Source organism: Lepidochelys olivacea (genome assembly GCF_965140295.1).
Source record: "Lepidochelys olivacea isolate rLepOli2 genome assembly, chromosome: 8".
Lineage (NCBI taxonomy): Eukaryota > Metazoa > Chordata > Testudines > Cheloniidae > Lepidochelys > Lepidochelys olivacea.
In genome coordinates this window covers 18003037-18027344 of record NC_140418.1, presented here as the reverse complement: position 1 = coordinate 18027344, position 24308 = coordinate 18003037, and the positions used below count along the sequence as shown (strand labels likewise).

The window sequence follows — 24308 nt, the reverse complement described above, 5'->3', positions numbered from 1 at the left end:
CCCCAAAATCCTGTGGGGTTTGCTCATCAAGTGGGGATAGGGGCGTGCTGTACCTGGGGCATATGAGGGAGGCAGCTTGGAAGTGCTGCTCGATCCAGCCTACTGGGTCCAGGGACATATAAGGGGTCAGCTTGGGAGTGCTGATTAACCCGGTCCTCTCAGATGTGCTCTGTTAATGTGTGTGTGTGTTCATCTGATTCTGGGGCTGGAAGGATAGCGCCAGTGGGAGGGAACTTGCAGAAGTAGAGCTCTGTATGAGAACACAAGTGACACAAGCAATACATTGATAGAATTACAGAACCCCCCCCCAAGAGTAACCCTAATAAACGAAAGAAAAGGAGGTCTTGTGGCACCTTAGAGACTAACAAATTTATCTGAGCATAAACCAACAGTACTTCACAGCCTGCTGAAGGAGGAAAACCTGAACCTGATGGCTTACAGAGAGCACAGCAAGGCTCACCATTTTGCAAAAGCTTTCATGAAATATCTAAAGACAAAGAACAATGACTAAAATAAAAAGGTACAGTAAATAAAGCCTACTGAAACTGGGAGAGGTGAAGAGCAGAGACTACTATGGGCATCTCTATGTTAATTTTGATCACTGCACATGGCACTAAAGTATGCGGTTCTGGGAGCTCTGGACATACCTAAGATCTAATTCTTTGCTTGGATTACCCTCAGAGGGCTGTTTAACTGAGGGGTAGACATCGGCGCTTGGGCTGGATCCCGAGCTCTGGGACCCTCCCACTTTTGAGGGTCCTAGATCCCAGGCTCCAGTCTGAGCCCAAATATCTACACTGCAATTAAACAGTCCCGTGAGCCCAAGCCCCGCGAGGCTGAATCAGCTGGCACAGGCCAGCCATGGGTTTTTAATTGCAGTGTAGACACACCCTCAGCCATTGCTTGGTTTCTGCCTGCTTTTGGGATTGTATCAGCAGCATCTGAAAATAAACCTGTTTAGCCTGTTTTTAAATGAGGTAAGTATAACTGCAGAAATCAAGTAATTGGTAGCTCAAAGTAATGAAGAACATGCATCTAGAAGCAGCATCTCTTGTGTAGCCTAGTGAGTTCCTCCAAGTCTCCAGCCAGATGCCCCTCTCCCTAGTTGGAGATACTCTGAGAACTGCTGTTCATTTTCACAGAGTATTAGTAGTGGCAGAAAGTTTAACCCAGATAACTTTAGAAATGATGATACATTTGAAAGATCCCCTGCATTCAATGTTCCTCTCTCCGTCTCTCTCTCATATGTACACGTGCACATACACACTAAGGATGCCGAACTTTGATATAAAACAGGAATGCAGGCTGGAGGAGCACCATTTTTTATTATGCTGCGTGTACCTTTTTAATTTATCTGGAAGTGTATCTTTGATTCAAATCTCTAAAATAAATAAAGGACAAAGTGTAAATGTGCCATGGAACCTGGGGCCAGATCCTGCTACTACTGGGACAAAATAGTGAATCATAGAATCTCAGGGTTGAAAGGAACCTCAGGAGGTCATCTAGTCCAACCCCCTACTCAGAGCAGGACCAATCCCCAATTTTTGCCCCATATCCCTAAATGGCCCCCTCAAGGATTGAGCTCACAACCCTGGGTTTAGCAGGCCAAAGCTCAAACCACTGAGCTATCCCTCCCCATATCTGAGGTCTTTACTCATGGCTATTGACTCTAGTGGGAATTTTGCCGGAATAAGCAATTCAGAATTTGGCCAATCAAGATCAAAGGCAAAACTCCAATTGACTTGAATGGATAGAACCGGACCCTTACTAAAGAACTGTGAGTGTGAGAGGATATGGCAATTCCATCTCCATATTATTATTGTGCCACAAGTGTGCAGGGTGGTTTAGGCTCACACCCAACCCACTCAGGGTTTTGGTAGCATTCATTACCAAAGTATCTCAGCCTGGGCTCCGAAGAGCTTCATCTACCTTAACGCATCCCAGAATGGCCAACAGAACACAACATGGATGAAAAATACATGTGAAGGGAGAAGGTTTTCCAGGATGCCTATGCAATACTGGGCCTATAACAGCAATCCTTTTAAAGTGACTGAGTCTTTCACATTCTCCTACTTGAATACTCCCAATCATTACTGTGTGTGTGTGTGTGTGTGGGGGGGGGGGGTTAGGGGGAGAGAGGGTTGTGTGGCAAAAAGGGGTAATTAAGTATCAATGTTAAACAATTTGGTCACATTTTTAGGGCGCCAAGTAGGAATGGATGAATGTCATGTTGTGCAAACATTGCATGTTCTTTTTGGGGTGTGCAATCATGGTTTGTGTTTGTAAACTCATTTTCCTGAGATTTCAATGGCTATATATGTGAGTGTGTGTGTTTTTTCCCAAGTATGATTCAATTTTATAAACCACTTCTTTTAAGCTACAGGGAACCTGTGCTAGACATTCAGGGGAGAATTCCCCTCTTGCCCCCAAAAGAAGCTAGCTAGAGGCTCCCCACTCCCTAGTCTCTCTGTTTTTCAGTCTGTAATAACGTTGCCTTATGCCCACCTGTTTTTCTATTTTTTTCCATTTTTTTTTCTCTCTCTAAGCTCCCTTTTTGTCTTACCTAAGTGGAATGTGACCCTAATATTGCACTAACGTATGAACATATGAGTGGATATTTTAAGATCACAGTGTTTGAAGGGTAGAAATTACGGCAAATGAGCTTGCCCAGCACTTGTAGTGAGCTAGTCCAGTTATATCATGCAGTTGGTGTCTGGTCCCAGTGTAAAACATTATTTTGAGAATTCAGGAGATGGCGAAGAGAGAATGCAACAGCCAAAACTAAAGGCTGCGAAGTTCAAGAGCTCCGTGGTTTATCACCACAATAAAATCTCTGGGCAAGATTCTGCCCTCACTTGTACAGGGTGTAAGTGACAGCAGAATGTGGCTCTTTGTGCTTCCTGCAATACTGATGCATTTGAGAGGGAGGTGGGAGAACTAATCTTTCTGGCTGAATTTTGGGGTTTTTTTTGTTTGTTTTGCATCTGGCTTTAGCGGAGCTGTGGCAATCGTCCAAAACATCTGAATCTCCTGCCATACAAAATGGAGAGACAAATTAATATCTATCTATCTATATGGAAGCAGTTCAAAGCATCTCCTCATAGCTGGGATAAATGTGCACTATAATTATATTAAATGAGCTAGTTATAACTTCCCCATTATTGATGCTGGATTATTATAAAATTGCATAACTCATATTATTGGTTTCAGAGTAACAGCCGTGTTAGTCTGTATTCGCAAAAAGAAAAGGAGGACTTGTGGCACCTTAGAGACTAACCAATTTATTAGAGCATGAGCTTTCGTGAGCTACAGCTCACTTCCTCAGATGCAGGAAGTGAGCTGTAGCTCACGAAAGCTCATGCTCTAATAAATTGGTTAGTCTCTAAGGTGCCACAAGTCCTCCTTTTCTTTCTTCATATTATTGGATTTAAAAGAAAGGAGGGAGGAAGGCACATTAAAAATGCCAAGAAATAAAGACAAATAAGGAAGAACAATGAGGCAGATGAAGACAGATTTCTGGATAAACCAAGTCTCAGGCAATTCCATTGAATGCCGTTCATGACAAGCAGCGTGATCTGACTTGTGGTGCCCTGGCAGCTGGATGAATGGAGCAAACAAACTGGTTGGGATACATCAGGATGAACACGTGGTTGTTTTAGGCATCAGAACAATGCATTTTCCACAGAATTTCCCTTTAATCCCATTTCCAAGGGTGCACATTGCAAATGATTTAGGCAGAACCAAGCTAAGGACGCTACTGTGGATTTCCCCTTTTTTCCCAACCAACTGTATTCCTGGAAAAGGCAACAGCTATGTAGGTAAACATAAAGAAATGAGCAGCACCTTGGTTCTCTCTCCAGCTTGTTGTCCTTAATTACTGCATAATGTCTGCTTTCTGCAGGGCCTCCAACCAGCTGGCGATCTCACATGCTTGGACAGGAGACATTCAAGAATGACACAGAGTGTTGTAAGAAGTAGTGACCTTGTTTAAATAGGTGGCATCCTTCCCTCTATGTCAGTATTGAATCCATCTCAGATTGTGGGTTACTGTGGTCCTGGACTTAATGCCTTTGGGCTGATCTAACTTACTTTCTGCGTTCCTTTCTCCTCTGTGGGCCATGACAGAAAGGGAATAGCCAGAGAGGAATGTGCTCCAGCCAAGTCCCTTCCCTCCAGGCTGCCCCTTCTCTCCCTTAACATAGGATCAGTGCTGGCACAGAACTATGTCACAGAAACCGGCTGTAGGCCAACTGGGGAGACCCTCTGCATGGGAGATATTCCCAGGGGCCATTGCTGTCCCCATTATATCCACTTTGATGCTCTGGCAATGTTAAAGGGATTTAGTGTGCCAGAGCATCAGGCCCCATGTATGTGTGTTGGAGGAGAGGTGGGGCAAAGAAGTCTGCTAGTACCTTGGGAAATTTCTCTTGGGAAATTTTTTTGAAAATACCTCCTATTTGGTGTGTTTTGGTCCATTCCAAAGGGGAAAAAATGCTGTTCAGTGATTATGATCCTTAGAGAATGCCTTTTGGTAGGATCCAGTGTGCCAGCAATCTTAACTGAAGTAGGAAGTTCACTCCTTTCAGTTTAGTGGCAGGATGTTAATTAGAGGCCTTGGAGCCCCCCTCCAGCACATTACTGCTCTGATTGCTAGAGCCGATTCACAATGTTTAGGATGATTTTGGCAGGCTCAAACATGGCTTGGTTCAGGTACATTTGGATTTTCACTCAAGTAACTTTCTCAGCTGCAGTGTTGATAATTCTACACAGGAAATGCCCTGGAATCTCTCTTGCCTGCACCTGTAAACTCGAATACAGAAAACCATCCAAACCATGTAGTCTCCTCCCAGACTGGCATAGTTTCCCTGGACTAAATAACAGGAGCCTGATTCTGATCTCAGTTTCATGGGTGTAACTTCAGTGACAGGAATGGAGTTACTCCTGAGTCTTGCTGGCACAATGCAGAGCAGATTCAGGCCCTAAGTATCTTTAAAATGCTGGTCTCTGACAGGGAGACTGTCAAGAGCACATTCAAAAATGTTCTGTCCAGTGGGTGTTGGGAAATCAGGCTGCAGTCATTGTCAGTTAGACAGACACAGATGACCAGAAATAGAACTGGAACATTGTAAATGAGCTGTGAAAAACAAAACTAGACCCAGATGTGCCACCCAAAAGGTTGGGCAGGACATTGAGAAGCAGAGATGCTGCAGAGAAGAGGCATGGCCATTCTTTAGTGAACGGATAGGAGAGTCAACGTAAACGGCTGCACAGATCCAAGATGTGCTTGCAGCTCTATTCTGCTTCAAGTACTGGATTATTTGTACAATAGCATGAGAGGGTTAAAGGCAACGGCACATTGAGGCAGTGTCCGGCCTTTTGGTAGATGTTTATGTACCTCACTATGCTCTGCTCTGGAGCAGTGATTTATTTCTAGGAACAAGGTATTCATCGCTAGGAAAAAGAAATCCAAATCTGGAGATCTTTCAAATTGACTTCTTGCCTGTTAGAGGCTTTTGATTCAGTTTGTAAACGTCTGTTTAATTCTCTTTGGTGCCATTGCCCCTTGGTCCCATCCTGTGCTGCCCTGACATCAGTTAGAGATGGGCCAAAATCTATAATCTGGATCTATATTTTGAACACCCCAATGTTCAGAAGTGTTTGGATCCAGAGTTTCTGTTCAGATCCATTCCTAATGGAAGCATGTGAAATTGAAGCCCACTTGTCCCTAACTCCTCCAGACTGGCTCTGTGCCTTGTGCTCCATCAAAAGTCTGAACAAAGTTTAGTCAAGTGTTCAAACCATACTGAGGTTTTTGAAAGAACATCCTCCTCCCACTCCCTGCAAAGCCACAGAAGAGTAAAGACTGAGGATCAGTGTCAACATGTGGGGGGGGGGGGCCCTGCAGCTCTCCGGCAACAGTTACTTCTTATCATAAAAACAAACTCTTAAGAGGTGCAAAAGTGACATTTCAGGAGAAATGAAAGGACTCGTCTTCATTGCCTGAGACAGTGGTGCCCAACCTACAGCCCATGAGCCATACACAGCCCACCAGAGCATTTCATAAGGCCCATGGCCTGCCCATGGCCAACAGCCACCAGTGGGGTCTTGAACCCTCAACTACTCTTTCAGTGAACAAAACTCCATTTTTAGTTAAACATGAAACTAGATACAACCAAGTGGGTGAGTTTTGCCTGACTTCACCTTTAATTAAGATTGCTTTGCATGGTTTTGCTCAGTAGTTTTCACCTCCTTGAGGACTTGTCTGAGTGAAGTTTAGTAGTGACCAGAGGCCACTGACAGTTGTCGGGTTTTGGGTGGTCTATGTGAAATGAACGGGTTGACCATAATAGACAGGAGGCCGCATCACTAACCCACCACCACAATTTACAATCTTGGGCCAGGTCGATACTCAAAGGTAAGTCAACCCACTTACGTTGCTCGTGGGTGTGAAAAATCCACACCCCTGAGTGACATAGTTAAGCAGACTCAGCTCCTGGTGTAGGCAGCACTGGGTCAACAGAAGCATTCTTCTGCCAAGCTGGCTATCACATCTCAGGGAGGTGGATTACCTGTGGCAACACCTATGGCGATGGGCCAACCCCTCCCCTTGCTTTCGTAAGTGGCCACACTGAATGCTACAGCAGCACAGCTGCAGCACTGTAGCTTTGCCACGGTGGCGCTTTAAGTGTAGACACAGCCGTGGTTTCAATCCTGCCAACCTTTACTCCCCTGAGCAGTCCTGAATCATACGCGCAGGCCTATTGACTGCAAAGGTCTATTTATATGAGTTAAAGGTTTTCAGAATTGTTTGCAGTCTCACTAGAGAGACAACGGGTAACTCAACACAGTGAGCTATATGCTCAGCTCTAGGAGTGGTTTCTGTAGATTCTATCTGCAGCACATTGGTGGAATGGGGTGTGGCAATCTGTGCTCATGCTGCACATGTTGTACCCATTTCTGTTGGCTAAACTGTTTCCAGTTTGGTCAATCCATCGTATCTCACCTGCACTAAGTTCCCCTTTAAAACAAAAGATGAGGAGTAGCCAGTATAGATATGAATAGGATGATCTGTTGACCCTTTCTCTTATAAATGCATCTCATTTTAGCCATATTCCCTTTCCTTTCAACCTCCGTGACACACACAAACATGAAGACTTCTCAATTCCAAATCACTGTGCACGCTATGCAATAACTTACAAATTCCCATTGTTTGAGACCAGGGAAGCGTATTATATCTTGCCAGACCTACTTAACTTTTTAACAGATAAGTGAAACTGTTATTGAAGTTTCAGGACTACAATTTGGCACGATTATACGCTTATTATAGATAACTTGCTGGCTTGGACTGTGTCTACCCTAGCCTTTGTCTTAAATTCTCCCACTATTGCACTTCTTTGATAGCAAACGTTTACTTAGGCCAACTCTACACTCCAGACTTTTGCCAGAATGATTATGTCAGTCGGGCATGAAGTGGTGTTATCCCTGACTGACATAGGTGTGGTCCCTAGTGTAGACACAGCTATACAGGTACCAGCAAAATTGCACTCGTACAGGAATAGCTTGTTCCATTTGTGAGGGGTTGCTTTGCTCTTCTGGAACAAAGTGGAGCTTTGCTGTCTAGCTGCATCCACACCAGGAACTTTGCTGGTATCAGGATTTCTATTCCGGTAAAAAGAAAAGGAGTACTTGTGGCACCTTAGAGACTAACCAATTTATTTGAGCATGAGCTTTCGTGAGCTACAGCTCACTTCATCGGATGCATATCGTGGAAACTGCAGCAGACTGTATATATACACAGAGAATATGAAAAAATACCTCCTCCCACCCCACTGTCCAGCTGGTAATAGCTTATCTAAAGTGATCACCAGGTGGGCCATTTCCAGCACAAATCCAGGTTTTCTCACCCTCCACGCCCCCCAACACAGATTCACTCTTCTGGTAAAGTGCTCCTCCCATAGACATGGCTTCATACTGCTTCAGTCACCTCACTGTTGTTCTGGATTTTTTGCTGTTCAAGTGGTAGTACACATCATTTTGTTTTTCTTACATGTAAGAAGTGAAGACATGGCACAGACATGGCATGGAACATGCATGGTACCTGTGCTACTTGACTTCTGGCAGTGTGCAGACAGACTATTCTGTTATGCAAATGAAAATACAAATACACATGTGGAGTGAGTGCCAAAATTGGAAGCCTGAGCTCTGAAACAAATACCCAATCTAACAATTCTCATTTACAATGACTTTGCTGCTATCAGTCATTATTATGATTTATATTACGGTAGCGCCTAGAGGCCTCAACCAAGATCACAGTCTCATTGTGATAGGTGCTGTACATACACATAGTAGCGGAAAGTCGTGCCCAGAAGAAGTTACAATCTGAAAAGGCAAGTGAGACAAAGTGGGTGGGGGAAGAAGTTACAGATGTTACAGATGGGGAACAGAGACGTTAACTGACTTGCCTAAAGTCACATAGGAAGCCTGTAGCAGATCTGGGAACTGAATCCAGGTCTTGTGCATCCTCGTATAGTGCTAGAACCACATAGAGATAGAAGGCAGGTTTTTATTGCTGTATTGACTTCCACCCTTCTCAGAAGAAAGACAAGCACTAGAAACTCCATTTCAATAACTGACCTATATCTCCATTGCTACCCCCCATTTAATAGAGGGGACAGCGTTTCAAAGATGGGAGAAGTGATCCCTACATCTATAGAGTTTGTACAATCACTTCACAAAGTTTCCAAAGCTCTTTGGATCCAACTGCTTGAAAGGAACCATTTGAAGGTAAGTTCATTACCATTACAATTCTGTTTTTCTTCTTTTTAACAGCATTAACGTCAGCCTTGTCACATAGAACAAAACCATCAAACTTGTCATTTCAATCTCTTCATATAATTATGTTCTGTGAATTCAGACAGTTGGGTAGTTTTTGCATTATTTCCCCCCTCAGGAGGAATGCTAGCATCTCCCCTGCAGCCTGTTTTTACACCAGGGAGAATAAAACCATGCCCTGTGAAAGTACTTTAATAGCATTCACCAAATCTGCCTTATTTTCTCCTCATTCATTTTAGACGTTAGGTGAAAGCCACTTTGTGGCTCTAGTTAATGAATGAGCCATGTTCAGACCTGGTGGGACTGGCTGCAACTCATATGGAAGCTGATGATGTAAGTGATATAGATTTAGCAAAGTATGGAAAACACTGGCCTAATTTACCCATTGGGTGTAAATTGGTCAGAAACCAGGTGTAAGGGGGTGTAACAGACTGAAGAAAGATATCAGGAAAAGTAACCAAACATAGTATATAAAAGCATGTAATATAAAGTAAAGAGTATGTAAATTATGCTTACTGGGCTAATTTCTACTCTGCTGTAGCTGTGCTTCTGCATGGCAGCCAGTGGTGCTTCACCAGTGTAGATCACAGCACTTCCCTAATTTGCATTCGATACACAACCACACCCACAGTTACATCATGCGGTGAATTTGGTGTAAAGTTGCGGCTATTTTCTGGGGAGGGGTCATGACTGAAACAGCGCAGAAAAAAAATGATTAAAGATAATACTTTGCTCCTTTTATCACAAAGGATCTCAAAGCATTTTACACTTTGAAATTACATGACTCACTACTGAAATGCACCCATCCTGGGGGTGGAACACATCAGCTATTTAACAGTGCACAGTAATACCGCACAACAGGTCAGGATGATGAAACTACCATATTAAGTATTACTGTATCTGACATTTTTAGATAGGCAGAATTAATGTCAAAACAAAGTATAATTCAGGGATTATACGTGAATCTGGCTTCATTTGACGGTTACAAATTCTTTTGTACATACAATATTATGTAGGTGGTAGGATGATTTATTCAGATCTGTCCCTAATCCATCTTCACCTTTTCCTATCTTCTTTCTTGGGGAGGTGGAAGGAGGAAGTAGGGGGAAGGATTTGTCAGCAGTATGTATCATCTTGGTCCTGTAGCTTATGGGAGCCACAGTATATTTGCTGCTGGTGGTAGCTACAACAGGCATGTGTGAGCTGTAGCGTCTGCATCAAACCTTTTACAGCTGTTCCATTCATGGTTATTGCTATCGGACTTTTTCCCCACCACTGTGTCAGCAATCTGGGACATTGTTTAAATTGTGTGTCATGATTTTTAAACGGCATCAGAAACAAAATGTGCCAGCCCTCAACATGTTCAATCCTGATTCTTTGTACTTTAGAACCACAGTTTAATCCTCACCCAGGATTATTGTCAATAGCAGTGGGAAGTTTGTATTTTGCTTCTGTTCCTCTGATTTAAGAATCTTATTGCTTGTCTCTGTAGCCATCAGTATCCTTAAATTCTCCTAGAGTAGGGCAAATTTGTCCATTGAGCTTATCACCAAGGGCAGGAAAATGTCAGGGACAGCAGAGTGTTTAGTAACTGTTTGAGTGGGTGACTGTGGGCTTTTAGGGGATGGACATTTGATAGTTTGCTTATAGCAGCAGCAATCACTAGAGGTGGTCATCTGCTAATGCTCCACTAGCAGGAAAGCTGGTTACCTGTGTAATCACAGGAATTACATATGGAAAAGATTTATTGGGTCCTCTTGTCCAGGTCTTTGCCCATGGAAGGTATGAACCTCTGCAGAGCAGAAAGTTGGCCAAGGTGCAAAACCCCAGAGATTTTGTTCAGAGAGGTCAAGTGGAAAAGGAAATCATCTGAAAGGTCGCTGTTCTCCATTGTAAGAATCATTGCACAGGGCCCCAAACTCTCTCTTCATAGGCACTGCAGTATGTGATTCATAGGCACTGCAGAAAGTTAATTCAGAGCAGAATATTGTTAATCATGGCACATGCTTCTAACCATTAGCTTGGATGTGAATGACTGGGTCTACCAGACCTTGCCCCAACAACAACAGGAAGACCTTGATGCTCATACTCTACATCAGGGGTAGTCAATTGGCAGACTACAGACCAAATCCGGACCACTAGATGCTTTTGAATAGACCCCAAAATCTTTTTATTTACTTATCATCATTGGTTTGTTTTTTTTATTCTTTTCTGTGGAGTCTGGACCTCAACTATACCTTGACCAAGAAATTTGGACCTTGGCAAAAAATAATTGACTATCCCTGCTCTACACGGTCTCTTGGCTGCATGCACTCTTGACCAGGGCCTCAGTAAGTACTGTGACAAGCTGGGTGGGAATTTTCATCACAGAGTAGGTGCCTGAAGACTTTGAGTCAAGAGGGGTGGCCTGCATAATCCAGATGACGTGTCTGTGCATTATGTGGTACTTGAACAAGAGAAGGAAGATGATACTGCTCATAGACAGGTAGGGCTGCCAAAAAGATGACAGTATGTGTCTAGATAACCAATGCATGTGGTAGGCCAAGCAGCGATGGAACCATTTGGAAGATCACAAAGACATTCCCAACTCTCTTAAAGGAGAAGAGACCATCCCCATCATTCTGGGCCGTAATGATAGTGAGTGTACAGCTTGACACCACTGCCAAGATCACTCTCAGAAGTTCTTCTCATCTCTCACTAGATTCTTTGTGTGCCAGTCTAATGCTGGGGAAGGATAGTATGTAGCTGTCTCATTCTGCTACCTATATATATATGGAAGACAGTATCAATGCTACTCAAAGTGCCTGCTAAAGAAGCATCTTTTGCTGTGAATGCCTCATAAATAATACCTACAAAACAAAAGCCAACATTTATCTGCAAATGCTATAGTTTTCTTAGCGAGGAGGAGAACTGAAGGAGACCAAGAGAAGAGTTTAAAATTGAAGCAATGAATCAGTGTTCTTCCTGTCAAAAGCTAGCCTCAGACTTCTCAGATCATCTTTTAGAATAACCCCAGACTAAAAACTGACCCATGAATCTGCCTGTTCTTTCCCCTTTTGTCCAGCAATGAAAATTACAAAATCAATCCATTTGACTTGAACATCATGATCACAAACCCAACCAACCACCAGTGTGGAATATTTGACCGGAAAATAAAAGTGTCTAAGACTTTCCCCATCCATGCCTCCAACTGCAGTATTTAATAGATGAACATAGCACTCTGCTAAAAGCCTGGGTTATTCTATTCCTGACTTGCCATCTGAGTCTGACTCATTGCCTTGGTAACAAATTAAAACACTTTTTTTGGGGTGTGTTTTGCTATTCAGGACCTAATTTTGTAAAACTAGGGAAACCAGCTTTTGAGATTTAGGGCAGGTCATTTTGCTATTTGTCAATGCTCGGCACTACCCTAATCCAACCTCTTTGCTTTCTTTTTCGTGATTAATTTATTGCAAACCCGTACACACTATGTGTCGCTTTCTCCATGCATGCCAAGTCAGAACTGCACTCATGCTGTGGGATGGTAAACAGCTGAGAGTTTGCATGGAGCACAAAATTGGCTCATGTATGGTCATTTTTGTTCCCCTATCAGTTGCGTGAACAAGAGTATAGGGTGCTCTGTAATGGATCAGAGATAAATAAATATCTCTGCAGTCTTTCCATGTTACTGATAGATGGGTTCAGGAGGGGGGACTTTTTCTCCCTGTAGTTATTTGGTTCATTCTCTGCATTACAAGTGTGATTCTTGCTCATCATCACCCAGCACAGCTGGATTAGAGGTTTCTAACCAGGTAAGCGATTAGTAGATTCATAGATTTTTAAGGTAAGAGGGGACCATGAGATCATTTAGTCTGATCTTCTGTATAAGACAGGCCAGATAATTTCTTCAGTTCCCCCATACTGAGCCCGTTTATCCCTACTCACATTTTTAGGTGAATTTGTGTGCTTCATCCTTTCTCCTGCTCCAAGATTAAATTTTCTTCTAAAGTTCTTACATGAGTGGCCTTTCTAGTGAGTTCCTAATGCTGCACCATTCAGAGCTGAAATCCTCATCACTGAGGGTGTTTATAGCTGTGGTTTTGGATTGTGCTTCCATCTAATGAACATGACTGAAAGTTTTGCTGTATCCTGTACACACTGGTAACTATATTTTTCATAGGCTAGCAGGAGACATATAGAGACCTTAAAACGTAGCATGCAGTGCTGCCTCTTGAAAGCATGCTGTATCTCTAGGGCTAGCCTCTTTTGCTGTTCATATTGTCAGGCTCTCTGCATTTCAGTGAATTTGCTTTCTAATTCCACTAGGCGTCAATTACCACACTAAGACCATCGGGGGAGGGGGGCCAACAACGTTGTGATGCACAGAGGGTGCACAGTGCAAACTGCATTATTTGTTCTAGCACTAGGGAAATCATTAGTCAAGTCACATGTAGGATACCAGTGGTGCCAATTCAGATTTTTCTTTTTAGGAGTGGAGTAAATTCCAGTTTCCTCCCCACCCCCTGTAAGAACCCCAGGTCTTCCTCAGTTGGGGAACCTCCCATCTCTTACCCACATTGGGCATGAGCCAGTGCTACCAGGGGCCAAGTTCTTAATGGACTCCTCTATGCTCTGCCATTCAGGAACAGATCCCATGGGCCAGGTGTCAACACAACCCAATGAAATTTGGCCCAGCTGCCCTCCGTCCATACGGAGAGGCAGTCAGATCAAATGTCAGTGGTGCTGAAATCCACACTGCTCTAGTAGCAGCTGTACTAATTTGGTACAGGACCTCTGCTTAAAGGTGTCAGGCCATCCTCCGCCCCTCTGCTCAGCAGCCTATGGAACTTTGAGGAAGTGCAAAAGCCCTGTGGGGGAGGAACGTTGGCTCCCTGGATCTCCTAACTGATGACACTGTAGGATACCCTATGCTGTTTTGGTCACCATAAGCCAAATCCTGACCTGGGGCAATAGTATGGGAAAGGGGGCATAGGTTGCGTCCTTTTCCAGCAGCATAGCCCAGCCCTAGGAATGGAAAGAGAACTGACTTCCTCTCTAGCTGGTGGACAATGGCAGCCAGCGTGGCATGAACAGACCCCCAAGTGAGCGGCACGTATACCACTGCCTGCAGTAGCTGCTAGCCAGGGAGAAAATGGTCCTTCGTTTAAAAGAAACAGCAGTGTGTGCCTTACCCTGAGTCAGTGTGCATTGATAGGAAAGCTCTTGTTCCTAATGCATGCTCAGCATCTATCCACTCCTTTCCCCTCCAAGCCCAACCTGACTCTAATTAGTAAGGACAGGATTTTGCCTTGTGCTGTTAGGTCATTCCTGAGACTGGAAAGGAGCGGAATGCAAGGGGAGGAAAGCTAAGTATTGCAATGGGTCCATAACTTGTTTCCTGCTGCACTTGTCTCCTCTTTCTGGAATCCTGGTTGCCAGTGCAAAGAATGTTGGACGCATAGTTTCAAAAGAGCTGGCAAAGTAAATCCTGTCTGTCAATTCAAAAAGGAGTTGGAGATGATTTCAGAAGAGAAGAGAATAGCAAGGCATAGTCACTATATATAGGACTCAGTGTGAAGGTGGCAACGTTGGAGTATACTGTATTTTTATCTCAACAGAGGAGGTATCTGTCTGTCTCCCATAAAATGCTCTGTGTGTGTGTGTGTGGGGGGGAGGGGGGTTTCTCCACTGAGACAAGAACATAGGCCTCAGGTGGACTAGTATTTTCTGTGTTTCTAAGGGCAGAGTTTCATACTATCTGGATATTTTTGCCTGGCTCTGTTTTTTTCCTGTATTTTCCATGCACTATAATGTTCATTGCCCAAATAGCAGTTTAGTGGCATGATTCATGAAGAGAATATCTGTGTCTGGGGTACAGTTTGGCCCTGCTACACTTTGGAGGACCATGGAAGCTTCATGCATAGTGCTCCACACGGAAACTTTTCACTCTTCTCACAACTGTCAAAAATGTATTTTATTTAGTTTGTATCCATGCTGTAGCTTTTCCCCTGAGCTGTGAAGTATGCCCTCACCTAGAAAGTAACCATATATTGCACATGGAGAGGATGGCTTTTAACAGTCTAAAGTATTCAGGTTAAATTATTTACACTCCCTAGCATTCAGTTCCCAGCAAATCCTTTAGCCCCCTGTTAGATTGAGTCTATGCAGTTTATTGTGTGGGGAATCTTTCAGATAACACTTTTAAAAGCAAAAGTCTTATGCTTTCTACAAAGGCATTAAAGATCTCATAGCACTATTTGTAACAGTTGAGGTTTGCCCTGGTTTCCTTTGCAAAAATTCCTCCTGCCCCTGGCTCTTGAGCAGTAGGCTGTGCACTACTCAATTGTCTGTGTCCTCCGCTTCAGAAGTGGCTGCACTTCTGTGGTGTTTGTATAATGATTCACATATGTATTTGTGTATGATATATAAGCAGATTACATTGTATTCACATGTGCAGAGCATGAAAATACAAATGATTTAGGTACCACCAGGTAAAAAATATTTAGAGATGCGCTGGAACTATAAAACACCCTTTCCCTTTGTAGGAGTTTGGCTCTGGCTGTGAAATTCTTGGCTACGGTCTGTCTCTAGATAACATTATTTCAGCAGCTCTGCTGAGGGTCGTATGCACTTTGCGCTTGGAATGGTTTGAATTCTTTGCTTGCTCTGTGGTGATGGGATTTGTTTTAGTTTTTTGGCTTTGTGAACACTCCTCCGGAGCTCAAGAGGCTGAAGAGCAACAGCTTGCTGAGTATGAGTGGCAACAAGAGGCTTGCCAGGAGTTGAGAATCCAAGCAAACTGTCTTCTTGTGCCCAGCTCTAAGCTCTTTCCATCTCTCTCAGCTCCATATGTTTGTAGGATGGCTTCCTAAGTGGAAGAAAACTGTATTCCCGATTCTGCCTTTCATGACACATCTTAGGTGCAGTGAGGCAAGGAACAGAATAGATTATTTTATTAGCCTTGTAAGAGGAAGTAGCTTGAGGCTGACGCACAGCTTCCCATGGAAGGGAAGAGAGACGATTTCCATTGGGCATCACTGATCTTCCCGACTACAGTCATACATGGACCCTGCATCCATGCACACACAAGCAAGTGACTGATGTTAGCCTTGTAATGAACTATGGAAGCTCATACAAATGAGATGCTAATCTCACTGAGCTATCTCAGGGCCTGATCCAAAGCTCATTCATTTCAATGGGAGCTTTTCCATTGACTTCAGTGGGCTTTGGATCATGCCCCAAATGAGAAACATTTAAAAATAAAATAATGCTCTCAACTCTCCCTCAAGAGCTACCTTCTCAGAAATTCTAACTGTAAATATTGAATGTGCCCCAAAGATGTCTGGCTCACCCCAGCCTCCATTGTAAAAACATCGCTGAGGTGAATTCCCTTAATTTCACCATGTGCAAAACTGTTCTCACAGATCCAGTCCATAAGTGGGTTGCTTGCTGAGATCTAGAAGACAGTTGTTTATTATACTGCAGGAATGTGTTGAGTCTGCCTGGTGCTGATGGAGCAAAGGATTAAATACGACTGGGGAGGTGCTGGGAAGGATGTGGAATAACAGAAGAGGTGTGTAGGCGGGTGGTTTCTCTCCTTGGATATGTGGCAGGGGCAGGAGAGAGGAGGGGGTGGGGAAGGTTAAAATGTTAATGAAGATTCTTTAGGAGTTCTTAAAAAATAATATCGTGGAGAATGTCCAGGGCAGCCTCACGTGTTACTCTGCATCAAATGGGAAATAACGGTGGCGAGAAGGTAGTAGGTGGGTTTTCTCCTAGGAATAGATTGCTCTTTATCAGAGGCTCTAATAGCTTGTTTTTCAGAAATCTTAAACTGAGAAGAGTCACCAATTTGAATCATTGTTACAGTTCATCTGAATGCAAACAGTGAGCTAGATATCAATAGGCTTCAAGAGATTTCTCTGTATCTTCCCAGAGGTTTTCACTACACTTTGTTAAACTGGGGGTTTTTTTGTAATCAAGTCATTTCAAGAACATTATGAAAGCCGCCGGAGAGGATCAGGAGAGAGGGAAATCATATCAGAAGTTCAAACTTATTCTTCTACAGCTATGAGATCTAAAAATACCCAAGAGACCAGGCTGCTGTCTTTCAAAATCCATTCATCCTAGCTATATAATAATAATGCTAGTCACATCTAAAGCTTGAGCCAAAGCCCATGGAAAGACTCCCTATGACTTCAGTGGGCACTGGAAAAGGCTCCTTCAGCACCTTCTAGCCCAAGGTCTTAAAGTGCTTTACAAATATCAAATAATTTTAACTTCACAATGTACAATACCTCTGAGCTAGGTAAGTATCACCATTCTACAGATGGGAGAACTAAAGTACTTTAATCCCAATCCCACTGAAGTCAATGTGGGTTTTATAATTTGGTATTTGCCCAAGGTCGCACAGAGAGTCTGATGGAAGAAATGGCCTCCAGATTGCTACTCCTGTGCTGTTACCAGAAGACTATCCTTCCTCCCAATTTGCTTAACCAGAAAACCATTTCCCTCTATGTAGCTATGTTCACAACATGGGCAACAACTTCCATTTTTATGGACGCCTCAGATTACCGTGATTTATCTTGGTGATTAGAGAACATAAACTCAAACACTCCCATGATGTCGACAAGATCAGCCATAATTTCTTAGTCTTGAATTTTTACACTATAAGCACGTCTGAGGTTAATTGTTACTGTTTGAGAGTCAACACTAAGGGCTAGTTCACTTAGGGGTGTGTGTGAATGACCCAGTACAGCAGCTAAGGAAATATGTCACTGCTATATATATACTGGGCTACCAAAACATGTTGCATTTTGCAGTACTTTACTGCTGAGGATCTCAAAGTGCTTTACAATATTAAGTAATTAAGCTTTACAGCACTCTCCTATAATGTTGTTCTACCCTTTTCTCAGATGGGTAGACTAAGGCATGGAGAAGTTAAGTGACTTCCTCGGTCTTACTCAGTGAGGCAGTGCCAGAACAATGAACAGAACATCACAGTCCTGTTGTCTAGGACTCTTCCCAAGCCAGCAGGGAATAAACTAACTAGCTATTCTGATTCTCAAGGGTAATTTGATCTTAACTGTTTTTGGTAGGAGCAAATAGCTGCATGACGCCACTGCACAATATCAGCAACAGATTTTTCCTTGTTCTGAGAGCTAAGTAAAATCTAAAGCACACAGAGAAAAAAGAGTAAGATGATCGTAAAAAGGAATTAAGCTTTTGAATGGGGGCTGGATGACACAAGGGTTCTGAACAGGATAAATTATGAAACTTTTCACCTCAAGGTGCAAAGTCAGCCCGTAGTGATAGTGACTGAAAACAATTGCTATTTGATAAGTGACTAGTAGCCTCTCTGAAATAAATCAGTGATTAATTCCAGCTCCTAGAGGGGAGCTATTTTATATTGGAAAACCCATCATTGGCCATGCCACTGATTGTCATTCTCATTGGCAGCTTTAATACAGCGGCCAAGGGTTACATGGTGATGGAGGCTGAAATGCCCATGTGGTGTTCTCTGGGGCGAAGAACACAGATCAGGGTATTGTCAAAGGAAGTTTGTATATCCACTATCTGATGTATTTGTTCCATGGCTAGAGAACTTCAGTCCCTAGGACTAACTAACTCTTCACTTGCCTTACGTTCACTCATTCAATAATTTAAAGAATGACATGATAAAGTAAATAGCAGGAGATTGATTTCTTATGATATTGTGCCTTCCAAACCTTCCACTTAATGAATCACACTATGAATATAGCAGTTTAGGCCCTTTGGGCTGTGATTAGTCTACAATGTTTGGGACTGGGTTTGAGTTGCAGCCAGAATTTGCCTGATCTGGGTTAAATATATTTTGTGGCAAAACAGGTATGTGTGCAAGAGAATTAGGTGATTGATTTCCTCCATGGTGACCTGCTCTAGTTTCTTATCTGGCCAGTGACCTAACGGAATGAAAATGAAAGACGACTACTGGCAGCGATAAGGCCAGTTTGCTTACTTAATAACCGCATTGGGATTACAATAATAGCCACCGATAGGCTACCAAGTTTGCTAGTGCTCTCCAGTGGGATTTGCAGTTTATAAAATGTCTTCCCTTTTTTGCAAAGAATCTGGTGTTGAACAACTCTCACCTTTCACTTTTTACTGTCACAAGGAGATTGCAAGTGACCAAACAATTGTAAAATTTCATTTGCTGCAGCATGTATGATGAATGTAACAATATAATAATGGAAGCAAAGCAAGTCTTCTAATTTCCCTCCTCTGTATGTGTGTATGTATTTATTTATTTACTTATTTATCATATGAATTTAGGGCTGATGAAAGGTTGTGGATTGACAGTCTTGGAACCACTAGCCCTTCATTTACTACAGACTAGGTCAGGAACACACAGCGGTAATGCATGCTTACCCATGCTGTCCCTGTGATGTATGTCAGTCCTGACCTTAAAGAAACAGACTTCTATAACTGAAGGAAATTCAGACTCTTGGATAAGGCTGCAATGGGATCCCATTAATGTCACTGTGCCATTGATGGAAATTGGAATAAAGATACAACATATTTCTCATACACCACCCAACAGCTGCCAGGAAGTAGGAATTCTGGATCATTACCACCAAACTATGCTCGATTTGAACCACGGACTGGTTCAATAACAGCCATCAATTCCCCTAAACTGCACAGGTCTTTGGTGGCCACATCAGAAGGAGGTCCAGTGCATAAACTTCTCGGGCAACAATGTCACATTTTCTCACACTAAGGGAAAAATCTGAGATTCATTCTTCAAATATCATTTTTTAAAGTGCCACACATGCAAGAAGAGTTTCTAACTCAACAGAGGTTGTGAGATTTAATGGATGCATCTACCAAATTGTACTTATATAGGGTACAGTATAACAAACTGTACCCGGTTCTAAATGTATACAGAAATATGCTTGTACATAAATGTTACATAAACACTATGCACATGCAAGTGTGTGTTTCTTCACTGTATATACATTTATAAATTCATGTCTCTGGCAATCATTCTACTCAGATACCCTCTGCCTTTACAACCCTTTGTTCTTGAGTATTATGAAAAGGATTTAGATTAGCATTATATGAAGAGTGCCTAGGAATCGAAGCGATGACAAATTAGGGACTGGAATCCAGTGCAGGTAAAATAAAACCTAATGCCACCCTTTACACCAAATGCAGACAGAACCAAACCTATTCAAAGGGTCAAATAACATGAGTTGAATATATAAGAAAAAACTGCTCTTATGGGATGCTGCAAAAGCCACTGAGGACTTCTAAAATTAGACTGGTAAAATCACTGAAGGGAAAAAAAGACCAGTCTCAGTCAATGGATAAAATGAAAAGACTTTTCAATCTGAAACTTCCATGATTCTGCATTTCCTGAGTTAATCTCAGACGGGAGATATATGTACCAAAATATCATCTGCAAGTCAGAGCACACCATATTTCTGGCACAACTGAAACTAGCAAGCACCAGAAAACTCACGATGAAAATTGTTTTTTTGAAATTTTTGCAACCTGATTTTCAGAAAGACAAGTTATTTTTGATAAGCTTGAGATTTAATGTTGTTACTGCAGAGATCAACTCAAAATAGCCAAATATCACAGAGAGAGAGCAGGCAGATTTGTAATCAAGTGAATTAATCTCTCCTGTTTTTAAGTATTTCTGCAGTGTTACTAACATGAAGGTTTTTATAGTTCTTGACTCACAATAATGCAACTTTTTCTGCCTATGAAGATATTAAGAAACATGGACTCTCCTTACCCCTTCCATATGGATCCTGGGATTTGGTGCCAGCCTGTACTGATTAAGTTGTAAACCTCTTGGATCTCCCCTGTCTCTCCTGATGGAAGCAGGAGAGGTCAGGACCCGAGATCTTTGGACTGAGCCAAACCTTGTAACATTTTGTCCATATCTGACACCGTCCAGTAAGCGAATTAGAAGCAAGTTGGACGGTAACTCGTCAATGCTGCAGAAGACTAGGGTTCTGCACTCCGGGCACCTCAGCTCATTTTGGGATTTCAGTATCCCCTGTAGACAAGGCTTGCAGAAGGTATGCTGGCATGGTAGCACCTTGGCCGTGACATCTAGCTTTTCAAAGCACACAGGACATTCCAACAGGTCAAGTATGGCGAAATCGTCCATCTTTAGTGAAGAACTCCAGTCTCACGTGAGGCCAGGAAAGTCCACATGATACATTCACCAGAGCATTGGGTAGCAGTTGCTACAGTACCTTCACAAACGACACTGAAATCCTGAACTCAGAAAACCATCCTGCATGAAGGAAAAGAGAGGAGGAGGGGAAAAAAAGAACAGAACTTGACTGCTACAGTATGAAACCTATCCCACCTACATTGCAAAGCAATGCCTCACGAGCCAATTTGCAAATGTATACTTTGCTCTCACATCCAAGTTTGAAGTGAGTCATTTGTGATTCAGTACTAGTGAGAAGAATTGTATTCAAGCTCAAGTCTGCTGCAGGAGAGACCAAGTTTCTGTTTGTCAGGGTAGATAAATAACCGCAGCTCAGATTGAGACAACTATACTAATTCATGCCAGTGCCCCAGAGCAGGGCAACTCAATCAAGACAGGAACATTCCTTCTCACATGTACTGTAGGAAAACTTCGCTGTAATGCTTTGCAGTCTATTCTAATGTTAATTATGAATAGTATAACAATACTTAAACCAGATCAGGAGCAGAGATCCTCTGGTAAATATCCCATAGAGTCAAGAGTAAATATGTTCAGTCTTAACACAGCAGTTTAGTTACACACAATCCCACACACACCCACACTGTTTCATTTTTAACATATTTCCTAATTAGCTTTCTTTCTACTAGTTTTGGCAGCAATTCTATATAAAAAAAGTCACCCAAATACAAACATAATTCTTGTGCCTTGAAGAGAGACTTTAGTTAAGGAGTTTAGTATTGCTTTAGTTAAGGAGCTCTGCAATTTCATCCTCACCTAGACTAGTTGCTTTGGGTATCCAAAACAGCCTGAGAAGTCATTATTCCCTCCCACAATGTAAAGTCACTCAACCTGTTTAGCTCCTTTTACAATTGTATGTTGGTTTACACTGAAACATGTATACATTTTTTGGATTCAAGTTATGGCTTGTGAAAACAATTACAGTTCTATAACACACAGTAGAAGTGTGTGTGTGTGTGTAAAAGAAACCTAACCAGGAATCATTTCCCCTCTGATGTTGAAACAAATATTGCCAACCCTGAAACCTGCTCTCTGAAAATCCAGTGTGGCACCTGTGCCACGTTAAATACAAAGATTTTGTAGAATACTTTGCCTAGTAATCCTGATCAATATATACTGGAACATTTCCCCACGGATAAGGACATTATAAACAGCATAACTTCATTTGTTAAGCTTGTGTTTGAAGATGTCTGCCCCAAAAGGAAACTCGAGCAGGTTGCTAATTCTTGAAGTACCACTAACCTTGCATCTGTGCCCCTTCTAAGACAAAATCAGCTCTGCACAGCTCAAGAGATAAGAGCTCTCCCTCTCCCCAAATTGCAACCCTGTTGAAAACTTTAACATAACAACTATGTATGTTACTCACTGACAGATCAACTTACATGTCCAGCCCTGTTAACTCTCTCATTGCCTGACTCATAAGCTACTCATAAGCAAGTTTCAGAAAGAAATTCCTGTACCATTGTTCTGGTTAGGAGCCAGATCCTGATTTGGTGTTCTGATCTCAGTGGAGTTTATTCTGGACTTGCACTGCATAAATGAGATCAGAATTTTGATCTTCCTCTTTCTTGTCTATGCAACTGTGCTTGTTTCTGGGAAAAGGCAGGAACCACTTTTAAACCCTCTTTGCTATAAACACTTTAATCAAAACGAAGCAAAGAAAAAAAGATAGATGCAGTCTCAGAAATAGGCAGCAGTTAAACTTAGCATTACAACAGTTTAGATTTGTCATACTGGAAAAGACCAATGATCCATAGACTAATACCCTGTTTCTAGTACTGGTTATGGAGGCAACAGACCCTCTCCAATGGCACCTCTCTGTTATATTTTATCAGAAGTGAGAATCCACTTTCTGATCTGCTCTGATGATCAGCTTTGTCTTCAAGCCTGAGCACTGTGATATCTTATCTATATACAGGGGGCTAAAGTCACAGAAGGACTTAGACGCCTAAGTCCAACATTTAGTTGCCACTGACATTCACAAAACCCCTGCTCAGCTGCCACCTAACCCAGTAGGCACCTAAAAACCTACTTGGCACCTAAATTTTCAGGCTAAAAGTTCCCTAAATGCCTGTGTTTCTACCTCCAGGCATTTGCACTGATGCCTCACTCTAGCAACCCAAATGCCGAAGCCGCAGTGTGATTCACAAAACAGGGGAAGATAGGAAGGGCAGCTGTGGGGCCTGATTCTGCAGGTGTGCGCAGAGGCTACCTACCAGATTGCATGCCATTCAAAATCCCTTTGGAAGAGACGGTGGAGGTGGTACTCACCATCTAACTTTTAGCCCAGAGGTTAGGACATTCACTTAGGATGTGGGAGACCCATGTGCAAATCCTTTCTCCCCTTCAAGCAGAGGGGAGAAAGGAATCTAACGTTAAACACCTAACTCCCTGAGAAGAGCAGGGCTTAGGATATACCTCTTGCCACAGCATCTCCCACTGGCTAGCGTAGGCAGCTCCTAACTCACTGTGCTGGCTTTTGTGAATCCCATTGTTAGGCCCTCTCTCTCCCCATTTATTGTACTGGGAGCCGAGTGCCTGCCCCAGGCTCTGTGAATCCCAGTGATTTTCTAGGTAATCTAACAGGTAGGTGGTGTGATGTGTTGCTTTGCAATGCCGAAGTCCCTTTGTGACTCTGGCGCAGTCAGAGTAACTGCAGATGGTATTCTTGTTCAGATCAATGTATAATTCTTTTAAGGAAACTTGGTAAGCTATTTACCTCCATCCCATCGTAAGTCTGTGAGTTCCACAAATGATATGCTTTTTAAAAAAAGCTCATTTATACCACACTAAATGTTTTAAATTCATAGAGTAAGAGAAAAAGGTAATATTGTGACATGTTTATTGCAAAGGGAATAAAGCAGTAAGGATACAGTTTCCACATCGGTTTCAGAGTAGCAGCCGTGTTAGTCTGTATTCGCAAAAAGATGTTTCCACATCTTTAAGGTATTATAGGATAGTTTAAAAACAAAACAAGACATGGATCTATGAACATACTGGTAACACTTTTTAAGGTTCCCAAATGCATATTTAATTTAGATTGGGTATTACAGTTATGGTACGTTAAACACTAATCAATTATTAAAATAATTTTTGAGAATTTATCACAGTGTGGTAGACATTACATTTTACATGACCAAGTTATTTAGCTCAATAGATACATTTTACGCTTCAATTAGTTCTCATTTATTGCAAAATAATGGGCCATATCCAGTTGTTGCTATGGATGTGGAAATCCTGTTGTAGTCACAAGAAATAAAAAAATCGTTAC

General features: G+C 42.4%; 1 protein-coding gene across 1 annotated transcript in view; it reads right to left on the bottom strand.

Annotated features, from left to right (window-relative positions):
* Positions 1-22354, bottom strand: part of SH3RF2 (SH3 domain containing ring finger 2) — a 72716-nt gene extending 50362 nt beyond the window's left edge. The window contains exons 1-2 of the mRNA XM_084636777.1: positions 22280-22354; positions 20591-21100 (exon numbers count right to left, since the gene is read on the bottom strand). Coding sequence (XP_084492903.1) covers positions 20591-20971 — 381 coding nt within the window. The 5' untranslated portion in view covers positions 20972-21100; positions 22280-22354. The remainder of the gene's footprint in view (positions 1-20590; positions 21101-22279) is intronic.
* Between the last annotated feature and the right edge of the window lie 1954 nt (positions 22355-24308).